We start from the raw sequence: 22,718 nt of genomic DNA, 5'->3' as shown, positions 1-22,718 counted from the left end.
AAACTACATGCTAGGTATACTATTAACCCTTTAATTGCCTCTAATGTTAACCCCCTTCCCAGCCAGTGTCATTAGTACAGTGACAGTGCATATTTTTTATCACTAATCACTGTATTTGTGTCGGTTTCCGATTTGTTCGCCGCAATATCGCAGTCCCGCTATAAGTCACTGATCGCCTCCATTACTAGTAAAAAATGTAAAAAATTGTTTGTAGATGCTATAACCTTTGCACAAACCAATCATAATACTTCAGTGGTTCTCAACCTCAGTCCTCAAGTACCCCCAATGGGCCATGTTTTCCTTTACTTTGCACAGCTGCTTTAAATCAAAATCAATTTTTTTTTTTTTTAAAGCCCATGGCGTGTGAAACACACTCAAAAACTTCACCTAGTAGCAAATAAATGTGCACACACAAAGAGTGAAACACAAAAAAGTGCAATGGGTACACAAGCTCTCTGAAATCAGAGGGCCTTGCCCTGAATCCCCGTGGAGGTGTTAGGCTTCTGACAGGGACAAAGATACTTAAAACATGGTCCATCTGGCCAAAACCAGACAGACCCCTTTCTCTGGAAGGTCTGCCAAAACAGACCCACCCAAGTTCCAGGTAGGGCTCCCCTTAAGGGAGACCCCATGAGAGAGAGGATGGACTCAGCCAGAAGGCCATGTCCACCTCCTCCCAAGACTTTCAGGTCAGGCCCGAGGACCTGCTAGTTTGCTACCCTACTCGTCACACGTGCAGTGTACAACATAAAAATACAAAAAGCGACAGAGGAGTAAATAAAAATAAAGTGAGGGAGGAATAAGTGGAGAGAAAAGTGAAAAGGTGGCCATTGTGCAACACAATGGCCAGGCCCTCCAGTCAGGAATAAAAAATTCCTCTGGTCCGAGCCAAAAGGCCCAGCCCAGGAGGCAAGTGCTAAAAAAGCGTGTATATGGTACAGTGACCGTGGTGCCTCAAATCAAAGTGACCCTCACTCATAGGGATTTTTCAGCACCCCTGAACTGTCACTCCAAGGGCACATACACCATAGGCTTTCAGGACCAACCCTGACCAACAGCCCAGACCATAGCAGCCCCCACTCCAGTCAGGAAGGCATGACGTTCAGGGAGCTTGGTGAGAGCCCTTTACCATCAGCCACCACCATCGCTCCCATCACTCCTTCCTAATTACATTCAGATACTAAGGGTTCCTCCCCTGCATGCAGAAGAGGACCCAGTGTTCTCTCCTGAAAAACTGTCCGGAGCTAGAGCTACCCCAATCTAGGCCAGAAGACCAGGGACCCGACCCTCTGGGGTCAGACCACATGCAGCACCCATCCCCATCAGGGACACCCTTCCAGACGGCTCAGACTCTTGATTTTTCACGTTCGGGCTCCATAGACTTTAACGGTGCTTGAATGTTTGCGCAAACATTCGGTCCGTTCGCATGGTGTGTTGTAAACCGAACCGGGGGTGTTCGGCTCATCCCTAATTCTGATCACAGGAGGTCTGCTGCCCTTTAGTGAATGCTTTGCATTTTCTAGCAGCCCTGTTTAGGGCAAGGGTGCCATATCTGCTATAAAATGTATCCAATATGTTTACATTGTTTTGGGAACTTCCCTTAGCTTATCAATACCATGTCAATGCAGGGGCGGAATCAGAGCCTAGTCTCGGGAGGGGCACTGCTAGAAACTATGTTTTTTTGGGGGCAATTTATCAGGGAAATGGCTGGTATTGGCGCTTCAATCATCACGGCACCATGGTTGTTATGGTGTCAGGATGATTGAAGCGTATTATTTCTATTATTACATTGTAATATAAAAATAAATGGTTCAACTCACCATAATGCAGAATCAGTGGGAGCCCTGAGGGTGTCACTTTCCACGTCACTTGCCAAACACTGCACATTGTCACTTGTCACCAAATGCGTATTGTCACTTGCCACGTCACATGCCACACATTGTGGATTGTCACTTGCCACGTCACCTGCCACACATTGTGGATTGTCACTTGCCACATGGCCTGCCACACGTTGCGGATTGTCACTTGCCACGTAGCCTGCCACACGTTGCGGATTGTCACTTGCCACGTAGCCTGCCACACATTGCGCATTGTCACTTGCCACGTCACCTGCCACACATTGCGGATTGTCACTTGCCACGTAGCCTGCCACACATTGCGGATTGTCACTTGCCACATAGCCTGCCACATATTGCTGATTGTCACTTGCCACGTAGCCTGCCACACATTGCGGATTGCCACTTGCCACTAAGCCTGCCACACATTGCAGATTGTCACTTGCCATGTCGCCTGCCACACGTTGCAGATTGTCACTTGCCATGTCGCCTGCCACACGTTGCGGATTGTTCCCAGAGTGAAATTAGGCAGCAGAGAGATAATGTAATCTCTCTGCTTCCCACTGCTTCCCGCACAGTGAGGACGGAACTGCAGGGAAGTGAGAGATGATGTCATCTCCCTGCTCCCCTGCTCAAACACTGAGCTGCCCAGCTGTCCCAACCTCACCCGCCCCCGCGCTGTCACCCGCTGAGCTGCCCGCCCGGAACAACACCCGCGGAACCGCTCACGAGCTGTCAGACACGGATCCGCCGCCCAGAATGACCCCCGCGGAACCGCCCGCGGGCTGTCACCCGCGGAGCTGACTGCCCGATCACCCGCATTCTCGGAGGGGGCAATTGCCCTATTGCCCCCCTCCCAGATCTGCCCCTGTGTCAATGACAAGTAAAAAGTGTGAATTTTAAAGGCTAATGTGCAAGTAATTGTCCTAAAAAGTGTTTGGGGACCCGGGTCCTGCCCCAGGAGACATGTATCAATGCAAAAAAAGTTTTAAAAACAGACGTTTTTTCGGGAGCAGTAATTTTAATAATGCTTAAAGTGAAAAAATAAAAGTGAAATATTCCTTTAAATATCGGACCTGGGGGTGACTATAGTATGCCTGTAAAGTGGTGCGTATTGCCCGTGTTTAGAACAGTTCCTGCACTAAAATAGGATTTTTATATACAGCTTACCTGTAAAAGAAACCACGTAAAACCCAAGAAGGGCGGGAGCTCTGTGTCCCGTGATGTACTCTCAAGAAAAGGATTTTACAGGTAAGCTGTATATAAAAATCCTATTTTCTTGATCATACATCACGGGACACAGGAGCTTCATTACATAGTGGGATGTCCCAAAGCAATGCTCAGTTTGAGGGAAGGGAGACACAGATCAGAATTATAGACCGTCATGGACCAGAGGAACTAAACTGCAGCTTGCAGTACACTGCGCCCAAAGGCGGTATCCTCTTGCCCTCTGACATCCACCTGATAAAATCTGGTGAATGTATGGACTGATGACCAAGTCGCAGCCTTACAGATCTGAGCCAGGGAGGCCTGGTGATGCACTGCCCAAGAAGCACTTACAGCCCTAGTTGAGTGCGCCTTCACTTGAAAAGGAGGACTCTTCCCCTTTACACTATAGGCCTGAAGAATAACCTGTCTAATTCATCTTGAGAGAGTGGATTTTGTTGCTGCCTGGCCCCTTTTAAGGCCTTCTGGCAAAATAAACAATCAGTCTTTCTTATCTGAGCAGTTGTCTGGAGATAGATACTGATTGCCCTTACCACATCTAGAGTGTGCAAAGACTCTTCTTCCGCGGACTGCGGATCTGGAAAAAAGGATGGTAGGATTACATCTTGATTCAAATGGAATCCCGAAACCACCTTAGGTAGAAAAGACCTATTAGGACGCATCACTACTCGGTCATTATGAATAATTAGATAAGGTTCCTTGCTTGAAAGAGCTGCTAGCTCTGACACTCTTCTAGCCGAGGATATGGCTATCAAGAAGACAATTTTTTTAGTCAAAAGAACTAACGAAGCCTGATGCAATGGTTCAAAAGGTTGTCCCTGCAATGCCGAGAGAACCAAATTCAAATCCCATGGGCATACCGGGGGTTTGACTCTCGACTTTAACCGCATGGCCCCATGAATAAAAGCCCGGACAAGAGAATGTGATGCAAGGCTGAAATCTGAACCTTGATAGTGCTTACGGCCAAATTAATTTCTAGGCCTGACTGGAGGAAAGCCAAGATCCTGCTAACGACATACTTTCTAGGATGCCATCCCCTGGGTTCACACCAGGAAACATATGCCTTCCAGATTTTGTAGTAAATAAGCCTGGAGGCCAGCTTTCTGGCATTGACCAGAGTACAAAGGACTGACTCCGAGAGTCCATGGTCTTTCAGAATGTGGGTCTCAGCAGCCAAACTGTCAAATTCAGACTGTGTAAAGCAGGATGGTATATTGGACCCTGCGAGAGCAGATCTGTCCAGAGAGGAAGGATCCTGCTTACTGCCATTTTCATGATCTCTGCATACCAAGGTCGCCTGGGCCAAGCCGGAGCTACCAATAGAACCGACTTTGTTTCCCTCTTGACTCTTCCCAGGAACCACAACAGAAGCAGGTATGATGGGAAGGCATAGATTAGATTGTACCGATCCCAGGGAATTGTCAGAGCATCTGACCCCTGAGCAAGTATGTCCCTTGTCCTTGACACAAACTTGTCCAGCTTCCTGTTGAATCTGGACGCAAACAGATCTACGTCTGGAGTGCCCCATTTGTGACATATGGTCTGAAATATGTTGAGGTGTAGAGTCCATTCTCCTGGGCACAACTGATGGCGGCTTAGAAAGTCCGCTTGCCAATTTTCCCCTCCTGGAATGAAGACTGCAGAAAGGCACGGAACATGCCTCTCCACCCAAGCAAGTATGCGATTCACCTCTCTTTGTGCATCCAGACTTTTGGTGCCACTCTGGTGATATAAGCTACAGCTGTGGCATTGTCGGACTGTATTCAAACAGGGTGACCCTGTAGTCTGTAGGATCAGTCCATGAGGGCCATATAAACTGCCCGAATATTTATGAGCAGGAGTTTTTCGGTCGCAGACCATTTCCCCTGCGTGCATACCTCTTCCAACACTGCTCCCCAGCCTGTCAGGCTGGCATCTGTAGTTGCAATCTTCCATGGAAGAGGAAGAAAAGTCTTGCCTTTCAGCAGATTCTTGGTCTGTAACCACCAAATGAGACTCCTGTGTATCCCTGGGGATAAACACATAGGAAGATCCAAGGCCTGGGGCTTCCTGTTCCAAGCCGCAAGGATGCATCTCTGCAAAGGCCTTGAGTGAAACTGGGCGAATGGAACGGCCTCAAAGGAAGCGACCATTTTCCCTAACAGTCTCATACACAGCCGAATGGGGGAAGTCCTTCTGCTCAGTATTAGGCGAACCAGAACCCCTATAGCCATGGCCTATGATCATGCCCAGATGCTCCAATCTGGTAGCAGGCTGCAGGGACGACTTTTCTAGGTTTATAATCCAACCTAGGTTTTTCAGGTGTTCTAATGTTTTGATAACACTGTGGTTCAAGAGCACTACTGTCTGCTCTATGAGTAGCAAATCGTCTAGATAAGCTATCACGGTTATGCCCTGAGCTCTTAGGTTTGCCTAAGAGAGGGTCTAGAATCTTTGTGAAGACTCAAGGAAGTGTAGCGAGACCAAAAGGCAGGGCCACAAATTGAAAATGGCGCTGATCTACCGCGAACCTTAGATATTTTTGGTGTGCGGGAAATATTGGCACATGAAGATATGCATCCTTGGTATCTATTGATGCCATAAACTCTCCCCCTTGCAGGGAAGATACCACAGAGCGTATTGACTGCATTCGGAAAGACCGAATGTGCAAAAACTGGTTCAAATCCTTTAATTCCAGGATAGGTCTGACATCTCCATTTGGCTTTGGAACGGTGAAGAGATTTGAGTAAAACCCTGAACCCTTTTCTTTTGGGTCCACTTCCACTATCACCCCCTGGGATAGTAAGTGATCTAGGGCCAGAAGTAGCAGTCCTTGCTTTACTGGATCTTTGGGGATCCCTGACCTTAGGAAGCGAGATGGTGGAATCTCCTGGAACTCTAGTTTGTAGCCCAGAGATATTGAGGAGGTTACCCATTTGTCCCGAATCTCTTCCCGCCAGGCTTCTGTAAACTGCAGGAGCCTTCCCCCCACTCGGCCGAGTGGGGGCACCCCTTCACAAGGAAGCTTTTGGGCTCTGCTTGGCAGGCTTTTGCCCCCAAGTCTTTTTCTGCCCCTGGGCGTGACCTTGGGCCTTTCCTCTAGAGGGGGGTTGGGAAGGCCGTTGCCACTACTTAGAGCTTGATGCTCCAGGAGAAAGAGAATGCCTAAATGATGGACGTTTGTTCTTTTTGATTGGTAGGAGAGTAGATTTACCCCCTGTAATCTTTTGGACTAATTTATCCAAGTCCTCTCCAAATAAGCGTTCCCCTTTAAATGGGAACCCAGTCAAATATTTTTTACACGACAGCTCAGCTGCCCAATTTTTGAGCCACAGGACCCTTCGCATGTGTACCAACAGGAGAGACAAACGAGATGCTTGTTGGACAGAATCCAAAATCGCATCAATCATGAAACACAGAATTTGAGGAAATTCTGCATAATTCTCCACTTCTTCACTGGGAAGGAGGCCAAGCATCTGCTTAACCTGTTCCTTGAGGAAATGACACAACCCCACAGTTGCGACCATAGGTTGAACTACAGCGCCAGCCATGGAAAAGGAGGCTTTCAATAACGTTTCCAGCTTCTTATCAGTTGGATCTTTAAATACATGTGCATTATCCAAAGGACAGGTCAGGTTTTATTCACACAAGAAACAGCCGCATCGACAGATGGGACCCCCCATTTCTTGGTGAAACCTTCCTCCAGAGGATAAAGCATTGAAAACCTTTTAGGAGGAGAAAACTGTTTATCGGGTTGTCCCCAATCCTCATACAACAATTTATCCATTAAGGGATGAATTGGAAAGGAAAAGGCAGTCTGTGGAATTCTCCTGTCCCCCAGGGAAGAAACAGAGGATGTAGCGGTCTCAGCAGCAGGCATTCTGAAAGTGGTACGCACCAATTCAGTGTAATATTGAACCTGCTTTCTGAGTGCCTGGGAGGAGGAGACTCTTTCCTCTTCCTCTGATTCATCCGACTGCTCTTGATCCCTATCCCATGATAGGGATCTCTCCTCATTGTCAGAGGTGTCACCTGAAAGAGGAATTTCAGCAGAGGGAGGGGATCTACCCCTTTTTCTGCTATCTTTCAGGAAAGCTGAAATAAAATTCATAATTCTCCCTTTAAAACCCTCCAATGTAGCCTTAAGGGAGTCTTCAGTGACATACGCTGGGGCTGAAACATTAGGAGAAGCTGCAAAACCTGACAGGGGCACTGACTCATCCTGTGAGGTTGGCTCCAGTCTTGCAGGGGGGGATGGTAACCTACAGGCATCTTTAGGACCCCTAGACCTAGGCGGCGATTTTCCAGTGCCCTTGTTACTTCCTCCTGAGACCCTCTTATGAGGAGACATAGTCCTAAGCTACAAAGCAGAGGTACTAGTACAAAAGTGCAATCACTGTTGTGCTACAAGTCTCACAATAAACATATATGCTTAAACTGCACAACCTGATGCTGAGTAGGTGTCTTAGGATTGCCTGGATCCGACCCCTTAGGATGCTTACTGCCCACAGCTCTGTGTCATCCGCTTACAGATCCCTGGCATTCTGGGCTCTTTTTAAATTTGCTGCTTTAGCGCCTGCGCAGTGAAGCGCTGTGCACGCTGGCGTAAAAGGCCCCGCAACCTCCCCCCTTAGTTTAACTATAGTAGCGCGCGTGCGCACGAGGACTGCCGGCGTCCAATGGAGAGGAAGAGGACCACCCGCTGAGCTGTGCGGGACCCCCAGACTACGTAGGACCTCTTTTACCTTTTTGTGGCAGAGCCTGCAGCGGAGGATGTGAGCCACCTGGAGACTGGCTTCAATGAGCGTGTATCCTGGAAAGGCATGTAAGTATGCATCAGGCTGCTCTTTACTCCCTCAAGTGGGGAAAACCAGATAAGACATACAGCTACTCACATGAAGAAATCCATAATATATGATTTATATAAGATTAACTTCTCTTACCCGTCCCCGCCACAGGAACTGCTGAAACAGACAGATTCCAACCTTCACCCATCACAGCGGGCAGAGTTGTGCCAACCTTCAGGATTTTTTGGGTTCCTTCTCAGAGGAACCTCTTACCTGGACCTTGTAAAAGACTCTGCCAGAAACTTTCGTGCCACTGTTTAAATAGTACACCAAGTCTGGTTTTTCCCAGAGCCCAGTCTTCCAAAGGAGAGGACTTACAGGCAAATCCTAGTTTCTTTGGATAACGAGGCCCGGGTACCATATCATCTTGGGAGTCAAAATATCAGCCTGAGATATGGATCTGGTTATCATAGCTCTTAGACCCCTGCATGGACCTGTATAGAGCTTTCTCCATAGCGCATGTTTTTACGTGACCATATGGGAGGGGTTATATAGGGGAGGAATTCTCCTTAATTGGGGTTAGCCAGTGTCCAATCACCGAAGGTGCCTATATAACCCACTATGTAATGAAGCTCCTGTGTCCCGTGATGTATGATCAAGAAATTACATTTCTAAAGGAATAAAAGTAATTTAAAACTTCGGCTGTAATGTAATGATGGGTCCCAGCATATGGATGAAAATTATTGAGAAAAATGGCATGGCTACCCCTCACAGCCCATTACCAGGCCCTTTGGGTCTTGTATGGATATTAAGGGGAACCCCGCACCCAAATAAAAAAAGAAAAGGTGTGGGGCACCTAGGCCCTATATACTCTGAATAGCAGTATACAGGCGGTCCAAACAAGACAGGGACTGTAGGTTTGTTCTTAAGTTGAATCTGTTTATAATTTTGGAACAGGTACATTTTGTAAGTGTAGGTCCAGCCAAAAAATCAGTTTTTAAGCTTTTTGGATAACCTAGGGAAGGGTCATCACCCCTGTAACATTTGTTTTGCTGTCTGTGCCCCTGTTCTGAAGATTTCACCTCACTTTCTGTCCCAATGACAATTGGATTTTTAAAATTTTCATGCATCATTGGAGACATTTTTTTCCCATATTAACTCTTACAGGAGAGAATTTTCCTTCCTAGGGGTAGATTTCCTCTTACTTCCTGTTGTCTCCCTCCGTTTGCAAGTAGGAGTCGTTTGTAAGTCAGATGTTTGGTTACATCACCATCAGGTGCTTGGTAGCTGGTGATCCAAGACTGATTCATTTTTTATGAAGGTGAGCTGATCAACTGAGTCTTTGGACAGGCGCACTCTGATCAGTTACAAAGCCTCCAGCAGCACTGAATGTGTGTTCAGAAAGAACGCTGGATGCAGGACAGGCCAGTAGCTCAATTGTATATTTGTGCAATCTCTGACCAGTGATCCATCCTCAAGTCCCAGTAACCCAGTTATCGGTTGGAAAGGTCTCCAAGTCTGATGTTGCCCCTAGGTATTCCTGCACCATGTAAATAAGATGCTGGCAATGGTTGCTGGAGCCGATCAGACCTTGAGGCTGTGGACTAAAGAATTGTCTGAATGCATCAGTCAGAGGGCCACCTTCTCCACTGCTCCTTCTGTGACTGACCGAAGCCTCAGCAACATGTTGTTCAGGAGGATCAGGAAATTGTAACCTCCCAGGCTCTGAAAACGCATTGCACAAACCTTTCTGCAAGGCCTCCCACCTGTTTCATCCTCTGCTCCCTCTGTGAAGGCTGGATAAGTTCCGCTACCTTACCCTTGTAACTTGGATCAAGAAGTGTTGCCAGCCAGTAATGATCCTTCTCCTTGATACCACGAATCCGAGGGCCCTTTCGCAGGCTTTTCAGGATCAGGAAGGCCATGCAGCGAAGGTTTGCTGAGGCATTCGATCTGGAGTCCTCTGGGCCACTAAGGATGACATGATTCACAGCCACCTCCTCCCAGCCATGTACAAGTCCATGGGTTTCTAGGGACTGCAAACGATCAATTGAAGACTGATGCTGAGTGCTAGGCTCCACCTCAATGCTGACACAATCCTCTTCTTCCTCCTCCTCTTCCTCTGTGATTGGCGGGCCCGCAAGAATACTGTTTGGATAAAGGGGGCCTTGAGAGGTAAGGAAGTCCTCCTCTTCCTCCCTCTGTTCTGCCTCAAGTGCCCTGTCCATTATTCCATGAAACGTGTGCTCCAACAGGAAGAGGAGAGGGACAGTATCACTGATTCATGCACTGCTCTCCATCCTCGTAGCCTCCTCAAATGGTGACAGGACAGGACACTGGCGTGGGAAAAAAAAAGCCAAGCTCCCCTGACACTGTCCTGGTGCCATACTCACACAGGTACTCATTGATGGCCCTCTGCTGTGTGTACAGCCGCTGCAGCATTGCCAACGTTGAGTTCCACCTGGTGGGCATGTCAAAAATGAAGCGGTTCTTGGGCAGGTTGCATTCCTTTTGAAGGCCAGCCAAGAACTGGCATTATATGACCTGCAGAAATGCCCACATACTTTCCTGACCTGCCTCAGGAGATCCTGTGACCACCTCTGAGTCTGCCCCTGCAGAGCAGACAGAATCTCTGCCCCAGTGTGGCTCCTGTCCTCTGTGTAAGCAGACCAACTGAAGCACCGCATGGCATCTTTTTGCCTGAGTGCTTGCGTAGCCCCTTGAATGCCTACGGAGCACCTCTGGTTCCGAGGACAAATCTGCAGAGGAAGAGGCCATAGAGGGAGAAGAAGAGGAGAGGGTGGAGGAGAGAGGTGTGGCAGAATCACCACTTCTAGCATTTTGGAGGCATGGTGGCAGAACAAGCTCCAATAATACTGCACCCTGTCCTGCATCCTTCCCAGCTGCCAGCAGAGTTACCCAGTGCGGCGTGAAAGAAAGGTAACGTGCACCTTACCGCTGACCGCCCTGTCCAATGAGGCCAAGACATTGCCTTCCACATGCCTGTAGAATGGCCTTCAGTGGAATGAAATGGCATTTGGGAACCTGCCACTGAGGTACCGCACATTCCACAAATTCACGAAAGGGGGAAGAGTCTTCCAGCTGAAAAGGCAGCAGTTGGATTGCTAGCAATTTAGCCAAGCTAGCATTCAGCTGCTGAGCATGTGGGTGGCTGGGACCAAATTTCTTTTTACGGTTTAGCAACTGGGGTAGAGAAATTTGCCTGCTACAATCGGATGTTGGTTTAGTGATAGCAGATTGCCCACAAGTACTTGGCACACCTAATTCTAGACCTTCATTCCTCTCAGTGCAGGTTTCTGAGAGGACTGAAGGTATAGTGGGGTTGGAGATCCCAGCTGATGAGGAGCAAGGAGAGGTCTGCCTTGTTCTTTGGTGTGGGTCTTTTAGGTACTGTTGCCAACGGACTGCATGGGAGGTCGACATATGTCTGGTCAAGCATGTGATGCCCAAGCGGCTGCTGTTTTGGCCAACCTTGATACACTTCAGACATGCAGTACCTCACCGCGAGATTGTGTGTAACTGTGGCTCAGCATTGGTGATATTGACCCTCCATGACCCCCATCGCGAGAGCCAGCGCCAAGCTCTGTCACTCGCTCGCTGCCCCCAATACATTCCCATGGATATGCTGCATCTCCTGGGGCGGCGAGCGCGAGAAGCACAGCCTCGCAGCACCAATTTCCAGCGCGAGGCGATCGCGCTGGAAACACAATCTCACGGTCAACGGTGCGATCTGCTGTACACGTATCAAAAAAAAACCCACACCAAAGAACTTTTCAAAATACATGGGGAGTCAGCAGCGCCCTGCACATGCAGAGCTCTGTGGTGTGATGCAGTCAGGTGGCTGCCCTTAAGCTGGCCCCTGGAGGGAATCCTGCCTCATTGGAGATGTGCCTCCTCCTCATCCTGTCTTCTATAAGGCACCCAGGTAGAACCAGTGACCTCATCATCCCCTCCCTCCTCGTCACTGGAGCAAACCTGGCAGTATGCTGCAGCTGGGGGAACGTGTCTGCCAGTTTTTTGTCCTTCTTGGGCACCCCCTCTCTCTAGGCTCACGTTACTGCCTTCCTCAACCTGGGTACCATCATCGGAGCCTTCAAAGCGCTGTGCATCCTCCTGCAGCATGTACCTGACACTGTGGTCGAACAGTTTGGGGGACTCCTCCATGCATGATGGTGGGGCTAGGGAAGGAGTGACTGATGACATTGAGCCGATGGAATAGGCAACTTTGGCAGCTGCATTGGCAGGCAAACTACTCTGAGCCTGGGGAACAGAGGATGAGGAGGATGAGGTTATCCACTTAGTTATCCACTCTACCAACTCTTCTGCATGTTGTGGATCAACACGGCCAGCTGCCGAAAAAAAGGACAAACGTGTCCCCCGACGCTACATGCTGAGGATGCACAGTGTCCACGACCTGCACTGTTGGCTGTAGACACAGAACCTGCTTGCCCTCTTTTAGTGGCCTGTGATCGTCTGCCTCTACTTGGTGGCCTTCCAGACACGTAAAATTTTATTAGCAAAACACTGCCTGAAGTGTACTAGAAAAAGTACACCAGGAATGGCCTGCAGTCAGATATAGGCTTGGCTAGACTAGAATGCAGTGGATATACTGTATATGTAGGAGACTGTATATATACTTGCACTGCAGATCACTGAATCACCTGCCTGCCTGCCTGAAAGTGTATTTGAAACCGTACACCAGCAATGGCCTGCAGTCAGATATAGGCTTGACTAGGCTATGACCTGGACATTTTATAGATAGGCAACTCCTATCCTCAAATTGATCAGTGGTTCCAAATTAATAACTACTGCAGTAGGGAACAGACACAAAAGATACGCTCAGCATCTTTCCAAATAACTGTTCTGCTATATTATGACGCAGTTGAAGGTTTTTATACACATGATTACGTAGGTATCGCATTAATATTACAATTGTACGTTTATGGAAACATGGGACGTTACATAGGCTAATTCTAATCAGAACTCGAAAGAATACAAACATCTACTGAAAACATTATTAGTGCCGTGTGCACAGTGAGGGCAGTGTGCAATACATATAAAAGAGAATACAATTATATACAGAACTTACAAATTTTCATTACAGTCTCCTCTCTTTTGATCAATATTTTGATCACTAACCATACCTGCTATCACCTTTAACCTGGAACCTCCACACACTTAGGTGGAGGTAGTCCTGGCCAAAGAGGCAAAAACTCTATTGTGGAGAAAATAATAGTTGAGCAGCTTTTTTTCATTACGAAATTACTTTTCATTGTGAAAAACAAATGATTGATAAGACATATTTACAGAGTACTGGCTGTACACTCCTGTGGCCAGAATGGCCTTCTAGCTTAAAGGAGTTGTAAAGGTAAATATTTTTTCACCTTAATGCATTCTATGCATTAAGGTGAAAAAACATCTCACGGTGCCGGAGCCCCCAGTCCCCCCGTTTTACTCACCTGACCCCTCGAAAGTCCCGTGCTCGCCCCCGACGCCCTCTTCGCCGCTCAGCCTGGCCGCTGATTGGCTGGAGTGGATGGATTGAAAGCAGCGCAACCATTGGCTTGCGCTGCTGTCAATCACATCCAATGATGCAGTGCGCTGGAACATGAGAAGTGCTTGCGGAGGGAAGCAGAGACAGCCACCGAGGGACCCCAGAAGACCAGGTTTGGGGCCACTCTGTGCAAAACGAGCTGCACAGCGGAGGTAAGTATAACATGTTTGTTATTTAAAATAAATAAATAAATAAATAACTTTACAACCCCTTTAATTGTTGGCTTGCTATGTAAACACAGACAATTCTACATAAAATGGAAGACATACAAAAGATAAATATGACTTCAACCTGGCTAAACTAATTTTCAAATCTATCTATCTATCCATCTATCTATCTATCTATCTATCTATCTATCTATCTATCTATCTATCTATCTATCTATCTATCTATCTATCTATCTATCTATCTATCTATCTATCTAATCTCCCTTACAATTAAAGTAATTGAATCAAAAAGTACCCTAGACCGATCGCAAGAGGGAAACTAATCAAACACAGATTTCTTTAATCTAGTCATTTTTGCAGTGTCTGGTGTGGATCCAGGTGACTTTTCCTTCATGTTTTGCACAACTTGTACATGAAATAAATGCTGTATTGAGTCTCCAAACATTTCCTTATATAAAAATGTCTCTTAACAATCCATAAGTCACCTGGCTTTAGTTTCAGATCTTTTCAAACTTTTAGGATCTGTAATTGGGGAGAAAACACATAAATTAGTTTGTTAAAAGATCAGCAACGTTCTCTGTGAGATCCGAATGGAGGACATCAGCTGCTGAAACAAAATATAAGCAAGTGAGTAACACACTCCCAACCCAAATCCCATAGGGAGAGAGTCCAACATCCCCTTAGGGGCTTGATAAAATATAAGAAAACATTCAAGCAAAAGTTTTCTAGTTTCTTACTTTACTTTTTCCGCTACATTGTAGACAGTAGGGAGTGTAAAATTAAAACCTCAAAACTTCTAGTAAGGACTCTCCCTATAAAAATGATTTCCTCTCTTACTCTCTGTAGCTTCTGCACTCTTTACTTACAAACTACTTCTGATAACACTTTTTACTGTGTCCTTTGCAGTAGCTTTTGCCACTGGACATCCAGAAAACATATCCATACAGACAAAATGCATACTAATAAGATTCTGACTTGGGCATCTGGATATATCTTTTTGTAATCTCTGGAAGGGATGTTCAGCTTTTGGTAACACCTTTTGGTAACAGGTAAAACAAGAAGTGGTATGTTATAAAAACAACTGTGGTGAACCCTGGCCAGTAAGTAGCTGGCAGACATAAATGATCACCTTTTCCAAAGTCCTGTTTCATAAGAAGTTGCCCCCTGTGGACCACTTGTTCTTCTCGTTCTGGGGTCCTTAAAGTTGAATTATTAATCCCAGCTATACTGGGTCAGAACTAGGGTGGAATCTGTGAGTTACACAGACCCAGCAAGTGTCCAGGGCTGTAATGCAGCATCCTTAGTCGCCTGGTTTGCTTCCATGTGTGACTTATAATGTTAGTATGGCTACCTTAGCAAGAAGCTGGAAGGCTGAAAACAGCCAATCAATTAACTTGGCATGGTTTACCAGCCGAAGTAAAAACAAACTTCTGGCCTTCAAATGGAGCCAAAAGCTCTCGATATCTTGACTATCTATATAAATATATACTCTTTTTATAGCTCATAGGCTTTTCTAAAACGTGGAGCTCTGCATCTTGAGAGCTGGGGAAAAAAGATCAAATGACTCCAAATACAGAGAATCCTTCTGGGTGATAAACTACATCCTTAGTATAAAACTGAATAACTCTAAAAAAAAATTAATATCTGGGTCTTCAGGGAGTGTGTCCTGCACTGGGCTCACAGCAGCTGATTCCTACACCATCAATTTAACATATGCGGCTTTTTTTGTCTCCAGCCTCCTCCTATAGAGGCAATAAGGTGGCTGAATTCAAATGTACACATTTTTTCATTGTTCGATTTGTACATAAACAAACAAAACTAATTCATATTTTGAACCTTTCATTAGACAAACATTTAGTTAGCTGTATATTTGCTGTGGCAAATTTGGGACCATTGAAAATTAAATATTTGACCAAAATAATGTCTGTAACTTTGTCTAATAGCACCTGCATAAAACTACAGCTCTGATATGTCGGGGTGAACCCTTCATTACTGGGTCCAGCTTGCATAAATAAATTACAATGGCTTGTTTTCTATCATGCTGTTTGTGTAAGAACTCCAGTTTCATGTTTCAAAAAGACAACTTTTTCCTGGCAATATTATAATAAATGATAACAATACCCTGCGGTCATGCAGAGATGTCAAATAAATCCAAAATATTCTTCTGCTTATACCCACTGCACTTACAAGGAAAAGGGGCACATTTCACAAGCCACACATTCTGCTTTGGATTGGATGAAAATAAAACTAAATAAAAGCAAAAGGACCAACAATCTGTATGACATGCGCCTTCATTTTAAGAGGGAAGTTTCAGGATTTTTTTTTTTAATTTTAAATATAGAACTGTGAAGCAAAATAAGGGTGCCCATCTGCAGCCTCACAAGTGCCATGAATGCACCCCATTGCCAGGAATGCAGAGAAAACCGTTGCCATGACAAAAGATTGCATTACAGGAGAAACTCCTGTTTTCTTGGCGGCCTCTTTAATAGAAAGTTCCACCTCCTATGATGGACAGAACAGTCGTCCAATGGCAACGCCGGAGACGGGACTTCCTATTACAGAGGCTTCCGTGTAAATAGGAAATACTCCTGTACGTACGGCCCTCGTCCCGCCCCCTCCCTGTCCCCTCCAAGGCAGCCAGCATATATATCTTTTGTGGCCCCGATGCTGGGAGATCGTTGGGGCCACAAAAGATATATATGTCCAAATTACCAGGTGGGCCTTTAAAAACCGGAACACGGGCCGCGATTGGCCTGCGGGCCAGACTTTGGACATGCCTGGTGTACAGCGTTGCATGTGCAATTATCAGTTAAATTAACGAAGTGCCAAAAAAAGCAAAAAATGGCCTGGTCATGAAAGGGAGTAAATCATCTAGAGGGCAAGTGGTTAATACGAGCTAGCAATGAAAGCTGTGCAGTATGGCTGGTGCACAGTAGAGTCCCTGCTCTGAGCATCTTATATTTTCTGCTAACTCCGCTGCTCAGATCTATTCGGTGACTAGGGAACAAAATGAATTGGTGGCATCTGTGCTGGCTCCAAATGCCATTATCACTATGCAGTTATCTAGAGTTCACTTCAGTTCAGGAAACAGAACAGTCAATAATGGCAGGTAGGTTATACAGCAAACCCACATCAAAGTGTTTCCCTGGGGTTCTTGTCATTCTCCTGGACAAAGCAGAACTTGGAAGTGTATATGCTATTGTGTGCTTACATCATGAGATGTTCTATAATATACGAATTGTCCCATAACTATAATGTGTATACGTGTTCTAACTTATCATTCTGATCTTCTCACAGCTGTTTGCAATGTCCTGTATGGACAGCGGCTTGGTCTCCTGCAGGATTATATAAACCCAGAATCCCAGGAGTTCATAAAATCAATAAATCTAATGTTTAATACGACCAGCCCCATGCTATACATCCCTCCTCGTGTATTAAGACTCATGAATATATCCATATGGAAGGACCATGTTAAGTCCTGGGATGCTATCTTCAACCATGGTAAGTGTACAGTAGTGGCAGAAGTGTGTTTTTCAGTGGCCAAATGCTCACATTTTGCATGCATAAATGATCTAACCCCTGCACATAGAGTAGCATGTCATGAGAAGGCCACTTTGGACTGCAGCCTGGGGCTTTTCATCTAAAGTAGACTACTAGCACCCCTAGGGTTGCCACCTTTTTCTTCAAGTCAAACCCAAACACTTTAAAGGCACACAGAAATTATTTTAATAGTATAAACTATACATATATAACATTTAATTTAATCACATAAAGTTAATGACAAGAGTCCCCTTTTACATCTGAATCCGCAGAGTTCCCCCTTCATGTCTGAACTTGCAGATTTCCCTTACCCTTACACTGTAAGGGGGGACTCTGCAGACTCTGATGTAAGAGAGAACTCTGGGGACTCTGACATAAGGGATGCTCTGGGAACCCTGATGTAAGGGGGAACACTGAGAACTCTGAAGTGCAGAGAAGACTCTGCTGTAAAGGAAAACTCTTATCTGATTTAAGGGGTGCTCTGAGAGAAGAGAGAAGGGAGGAGGGGGAAGACTTCAGTCACAGGCAGGGATGGGTGGTGAGCTCACTCACCCCTTGTCAGCACCTCTCATTCAGATCTATCTGCGACTGCTGGGCTTCAAATTTCCCATCCCCACTTTCATTTTCTGAGGCACAGCGCCGGCGATTGGAGTGTGAGCAGACATTGAGGGGTAGGGGCGGGAGGAAGAGGAGCAGATTGAGCCCTCTCTCCTCTCCCATCGGTGTGGGGGGAAGGGGGTGGGGGAATTGTTAGTGCTGGATTTGGGCAGTGTGAAAGAGAGTGTGAAAGAGAGACACTCTCAGCTTAGACAACTGCAGCCAGAAAACCTGCTGGGAAGCCATAGTCCAGTCTGAATAATGTGTCTGGATTTCAGGTGGTCTGAAACTCAGACACATGATTCTAAAACCCAAACTGTCTGGGTGAATCCTGGACAGGTGGCAACCCTAGCACCATCTCATGTTCAGTGTTCAGATAGCTTAACATCCTAAAACTGATCATGTCAGCCGAGATCAGGTTGTCTTAAGTGACTTTATAAAATAACTGAACCAATTGTACAGCCTAATTTAAATAATCCAGTCAGTTGTATCCTTACTTTTGTGGAGGGGTCTGTTTTTGTCTGACGAAAAAGCGAAATTGGATGATGGAAGCATCATACTAACGATCTGAAAATCCGAAGAAAGCTCGTTGTATGAATTTTTCTATCCGATTTTCGTATTGTGTGTACGAATAGAGGGGGCAGACCACACACACACACACACACACACACACACACACACACACACACACACACACTCGTCCATCTGTCCTCCATTTATAGATCCTGTTTCATTCATAGAAGCTGTAGTACGGCTTCTATGAATTAAGCAGACAAGGGAAAAAAGGAGGGGTATAGTCGGGCTCTCTTGATGAGAGCCTGCGACAGCCTCTTAATTGTATTATCCCCCGTCAAAGATTATGATGGTGGGGGGGCATGAACAGAAGAGGATTTCAACTAAAAGGAACGTAATCGGGACAAAAGACATATACTACTGACTGTGTTATGTCCCTTGTGCTGATTTTTCTATTTTTATTTTACTGCACTTAGGCTTTAAATATAAGCATTGTACATGCCTGACTTTGCCCTTGTATTAATCTTATGCAGTCCTTGTACAGTAGAGCTGGAGCATGAAAGGATGCACAGGAAATCAATCGGTTCATATGACAAACCTGGTGACAGGAGGTGAAAACGGGGTGACAGAGAGATGAGCTCATCACTGTGGAGAGAGGAGCGTTATTATTGTATAGGTCAATGCAACATGTATCTCCAGTTATCCATCTTCTGTATTCAGCCACTATAATCAGTTTTTTTTTGCAAATTTCCTATTCGATTTTACAGGGTTATAGATATTCAGCGTATATATTAAAATGGATCTACAGGTCACAAACTATTGTACCTTCACTGGACAAAAAGAGCAAAGTGTGCAGACTTAAGCCCCATACACACTATCAGATTTTCTGCTGATTTTTGTCTTCAGATTTCCCAAAACCATGTAGTGTAAGGGCATGCCTGATTGCATACAAAATTGAGACTCCTAAGGTTTGTCCTCATATTTTATGGTTTTGGTAAATCTGAAGGAAAAAAACAGCAGAAAATCTGATAGTGTGTATGGGGCTTAAGTGTAGTGGGTGTGTAAACATTTAGTAAAGGAAGACCATTATAAACTTGTATAAAGTAAGACAAATTATGCTTATCGTGGTTCTCAAAAGGATTCCCAACTGGTGAAGACACCAAGGGAACTTTTAGTTCACTGCACTTTACTTTCCATCAATGTAAGTTGTCCCAGCCCACGCTGAACCTATAGCACCATATTGCAATTTGTTTTATTACTGTACCTCCACCAGCAACATACATCACCCCTCCTGCCTCAAATGCATACCTCTTTTCAGATTCAGCTTCCTTAGGCTATTTATCTGATACTTCAGGGTTTAAGCCTTGTCCAGGGGGTGAAAACTAAGATATTGATTGGCTGCTCGTGCATAGACAGCCAGTTAGTGCCTATGCCTCAAAACCAATGTTTCTTAACCAGGGTGCCGCGGCACCCTGGGGTACCATTTGGGCTCCTCCAGGGTGCTGCAAGCAGGAGACCCAGTTCGCACTGGATCAGAGATGAATGACCAAACTCTGTGGTGGTGGGGGACTGTGATGTGATGAGGAGACTCTAATGTGATGGGGGGGGGGGGGGGTTCTCTGATGTGAGGGGGGACATCTAATATGGTGGCTTCTGACATTAAATGGGGACTCTGATGTGAAGGGGTGACCTCCGTTTTCAAGGGGACCTTCTGATGTGAAGTTAATTTCATCAAGGTGGTTGTTTGCATCATCCAGGCTCAGGATTCCTATTGATTTACAACTGAAAAAAAACATTTACAACTGAAAAAAATTTTGACGCACTGATCTACACACCTTTCTGACACTTTTTAAACCTTGAGAGGTGCTTCTGACCTAGCAAGAGACCTTCAACACAAGTCCAAAATGACTGAGCTGAAAACACACAATTTCAAAACATTGTGAATAAGACCTAATTCTGTACATATTAACTGTAGAAAGCAGTAGGCAAGTACATAGTGAAAATGATGTAAATAAACTTGCATATCTGTCTCTCTCTACAGCTGATCTCTGTATACAGGGAATATACAGTTCACTAAGGCAGCGGACAGATAATACTTATGCTGGAGTTCTTTCTAGCCTGCTTATCCAGCATCAGCTACCCTTGGAGGACATTAAAGCCAGCATTACAGAGCTGATGGCTGGAGGTGTGGATACGGTAAGTAGTAGAATGCTTGTCATGAAGAAAAAAATAGTTCACTCAAAATGTTGCATTGTTGTAAATCCTAAATCTATTTCACATACAACAATACACTGTGCATTACCATGTTGCCTTGCAATGCAATTGGGTGGGCTGTGGAGGTACATTGGAGTACCATACACCATGAATAAAATTATACCAACATGCATAAAGTGCATTGTCACACATAGTGGTAACAAGCAATTGTGTAAAGTAAGGGCCGGTTCACACAGGGGGCGACACGACTTGCCGTGCCGCGACCTGACAAGTCGCCCCCGTTCTGTACAATGGAACCGTTCTAAGAGGAGCGACTCGTGTCGCTCCGACTCAGAAAAAAGGTTCCTGTACTACTTTTGGGCGACCTCGGGGCGACTTGCATCGCCCCCTGTGTGAACCGAGCCTTTGGCTGGATTAACACCTGTGTGTTTTTGCTGGATAAAATTTCCACTGAAATCAATGAAAACACCTCAATTTAAATGCATATCAAGTCGTGTGTTAAGGCTTACATCAACAACTGGGCTAAACTGTATTACAGTGCAGGATAAACCTGCTCCATGTGTTTCCATGGATAGCAATAAAAAACTCATTGGGAGAAAATGCATATGAGGGAATATGGTTAATAAGGGTGCAAAACAGCTGATTTAGCTAATAAAGCTTTATTTCCTTTAACAACCTAGTCATATACAAGGCACAATTCTATGTTGTAAAACTGCATGTTTGAGATCTCCCCAGAGTGGCTCAATGTTATTGAGATCAGGCAACTGAGATGGCCAATCCAGAACGTTCACTTTATTGTACTGTAGCCAATGACAGGTCGACTTGGCCTTGTGTTTTGAATCGTTGTCATGTTGGAATGTCCAAGAATGTCCCATGCGCAGCTTCCTGGCTTGTGAATGCAAATGTTCCTCCAGTATTTTTTGATAACATACTGCATTCACCTTGACATCAATTTTGACCAAATTTCCTGTGCCTTTGTAGCTCACACATCCCCAAAACATTAGCGATGCACCTCTGTGTTTCACAGTAGGAATGCTGTACCTTTCATCATAAGCCTTGTTGACTCCTCTCCAAATGTAGCGTTTATGGTTGTGGCCAAAAAGCCCAATTTTGGTCTCCTCACTCCAAATTACATTGTACCAGAAGGTTTGAGGCTTGTCTTTGTGCTGTTTGGCATAATGTAAGGGGGATACTTTGTGGTATTTGCGTAGTAATGGCTTTCTTCTGGCGACTTGACCATGCAGCCCATCTTTCTTAAAGTGCCTCCTTATTATGCATCATCAAACAGCCACTCCACATGTTTTCAGAGAGTCCTGTATTTCACTAAAGTTATTTGTGGGTTTTTCTTTGCATCCTGAACAATTTTCCTGGCAGTCGTGGCTGAAATTTTAGTTGGTCTACCTGACCACGGTTTGGTTTTAACAGAACCCCTCATTTTCCACTAATTGATTAGAGTTTGAACACTGCTGATCGGCATTCTCAATTTCTTGGATATATTTTTATATCCCTTTCCTGTTTTATACAGTTCAACTACCTTTTCCCGCAGATCCTTTGACAATTTTTTTGCTTTCTCCATGACTCAGAATCCAGAAACGTCAGTGCAGCACTGAATGAAAGATGCAAGGGTCTGTCAGGAGTCTAGAAACTCATTGACCTTTTATAGACACACACTAATTACAAGCAAACAGATCACAGGTGAGGATGGTTACCTTTAATAGCCATTCAAGCCACTTTGTGTCAACTTGTGTGCATGTTATCATGCCAAAATCGCCAAGGTATGTAAATTATTGATCAGGGTCATTTGGGTAGTTTCTGTTGCCATTATGATTTAAAAAGAGTAAACACAGTTGACTGATAATAAATGGCTTCAGCCCAACACTAACCATGAGTAACTGTACCTTACTGGGTATTAAAAGTGAACAACGCTTTATTATACTAAGACCCCTTTCACACTGGAGGCGTTTTCCAGGGGATTTAGCACTAAAAATAGCTCCTGAAAAATGCCTCATATGCAATCCCAGTGTGAAAGCTTGATGACTTTCACACTGGGGCACTGCACTGGCAGGACGTCAAAAAATAGTCCTGCAAGCAGCTTCTTTGAGGCACTTTAAGACTCCTAAAACGGTGCTTTTCAGGCGCTTGTAACCCTTCATTCAGATTAAAAGCCCCCACTTGTGGCCGAAAAATGCCTCTAAAATGATGGTAAAGCACCACTAAAATTAGCGGCTCTTTATCGCCGATGCCCCTTCGCTGTCAGTGTGAAAAAGCTCTAAGTGAACATTCT

The 22,718-nt window shown here is 45.3% G+C and overlaps 1 protein-coding gene across 1 annotated transcript in view; it reads left to right on the top strand.

The window, feature by feature from the left end:
- The window catches only part of CYP11A1 (cytochrome P450 family 11 subfamily A member 1), a 141,322-nt gene that overhangs the window by 69,217 nt on the left and 49,387 nt on the right, over nucleotides 1–22,718 (top strand). The window contains exons 4-5 of the mRNA XM_077473833.1: nucleotides 16,868–17,071; nucleotides 20,262–20,416. Coding sequence (XP_077329959.1) covers nucleotides 16,868–17,071; nucleotides 20,262–20,416 — 359 coding nt within the window. The remainder of the gene's footprint in view (nucleotides 1–16,867; nucleotides 17,072–20,261; nucleotides 20,417–22,718) is intronic.

Source organism: Lithobates pipiens, unplaced genomic scaffold (assembly GCF_037356315.1).
Source record: "Lithobates pipiens isolate NorthernLeopardFrog02 unplaced genomic scaffold, aLitPip1_a1.2 Scaffold_8, whole genome shotgun sequence".
NCBI classification, from domain to species: Eukaryota; Metazoa; Chordata; class Amphibia; order Anura; family Ranidae; genus Lithobates; species Lithobates pipiens.
Note: the sequence above shows the minus strand (reverse complement) of the source record. Positions and strands in the feature narration are given on the sequence as shown.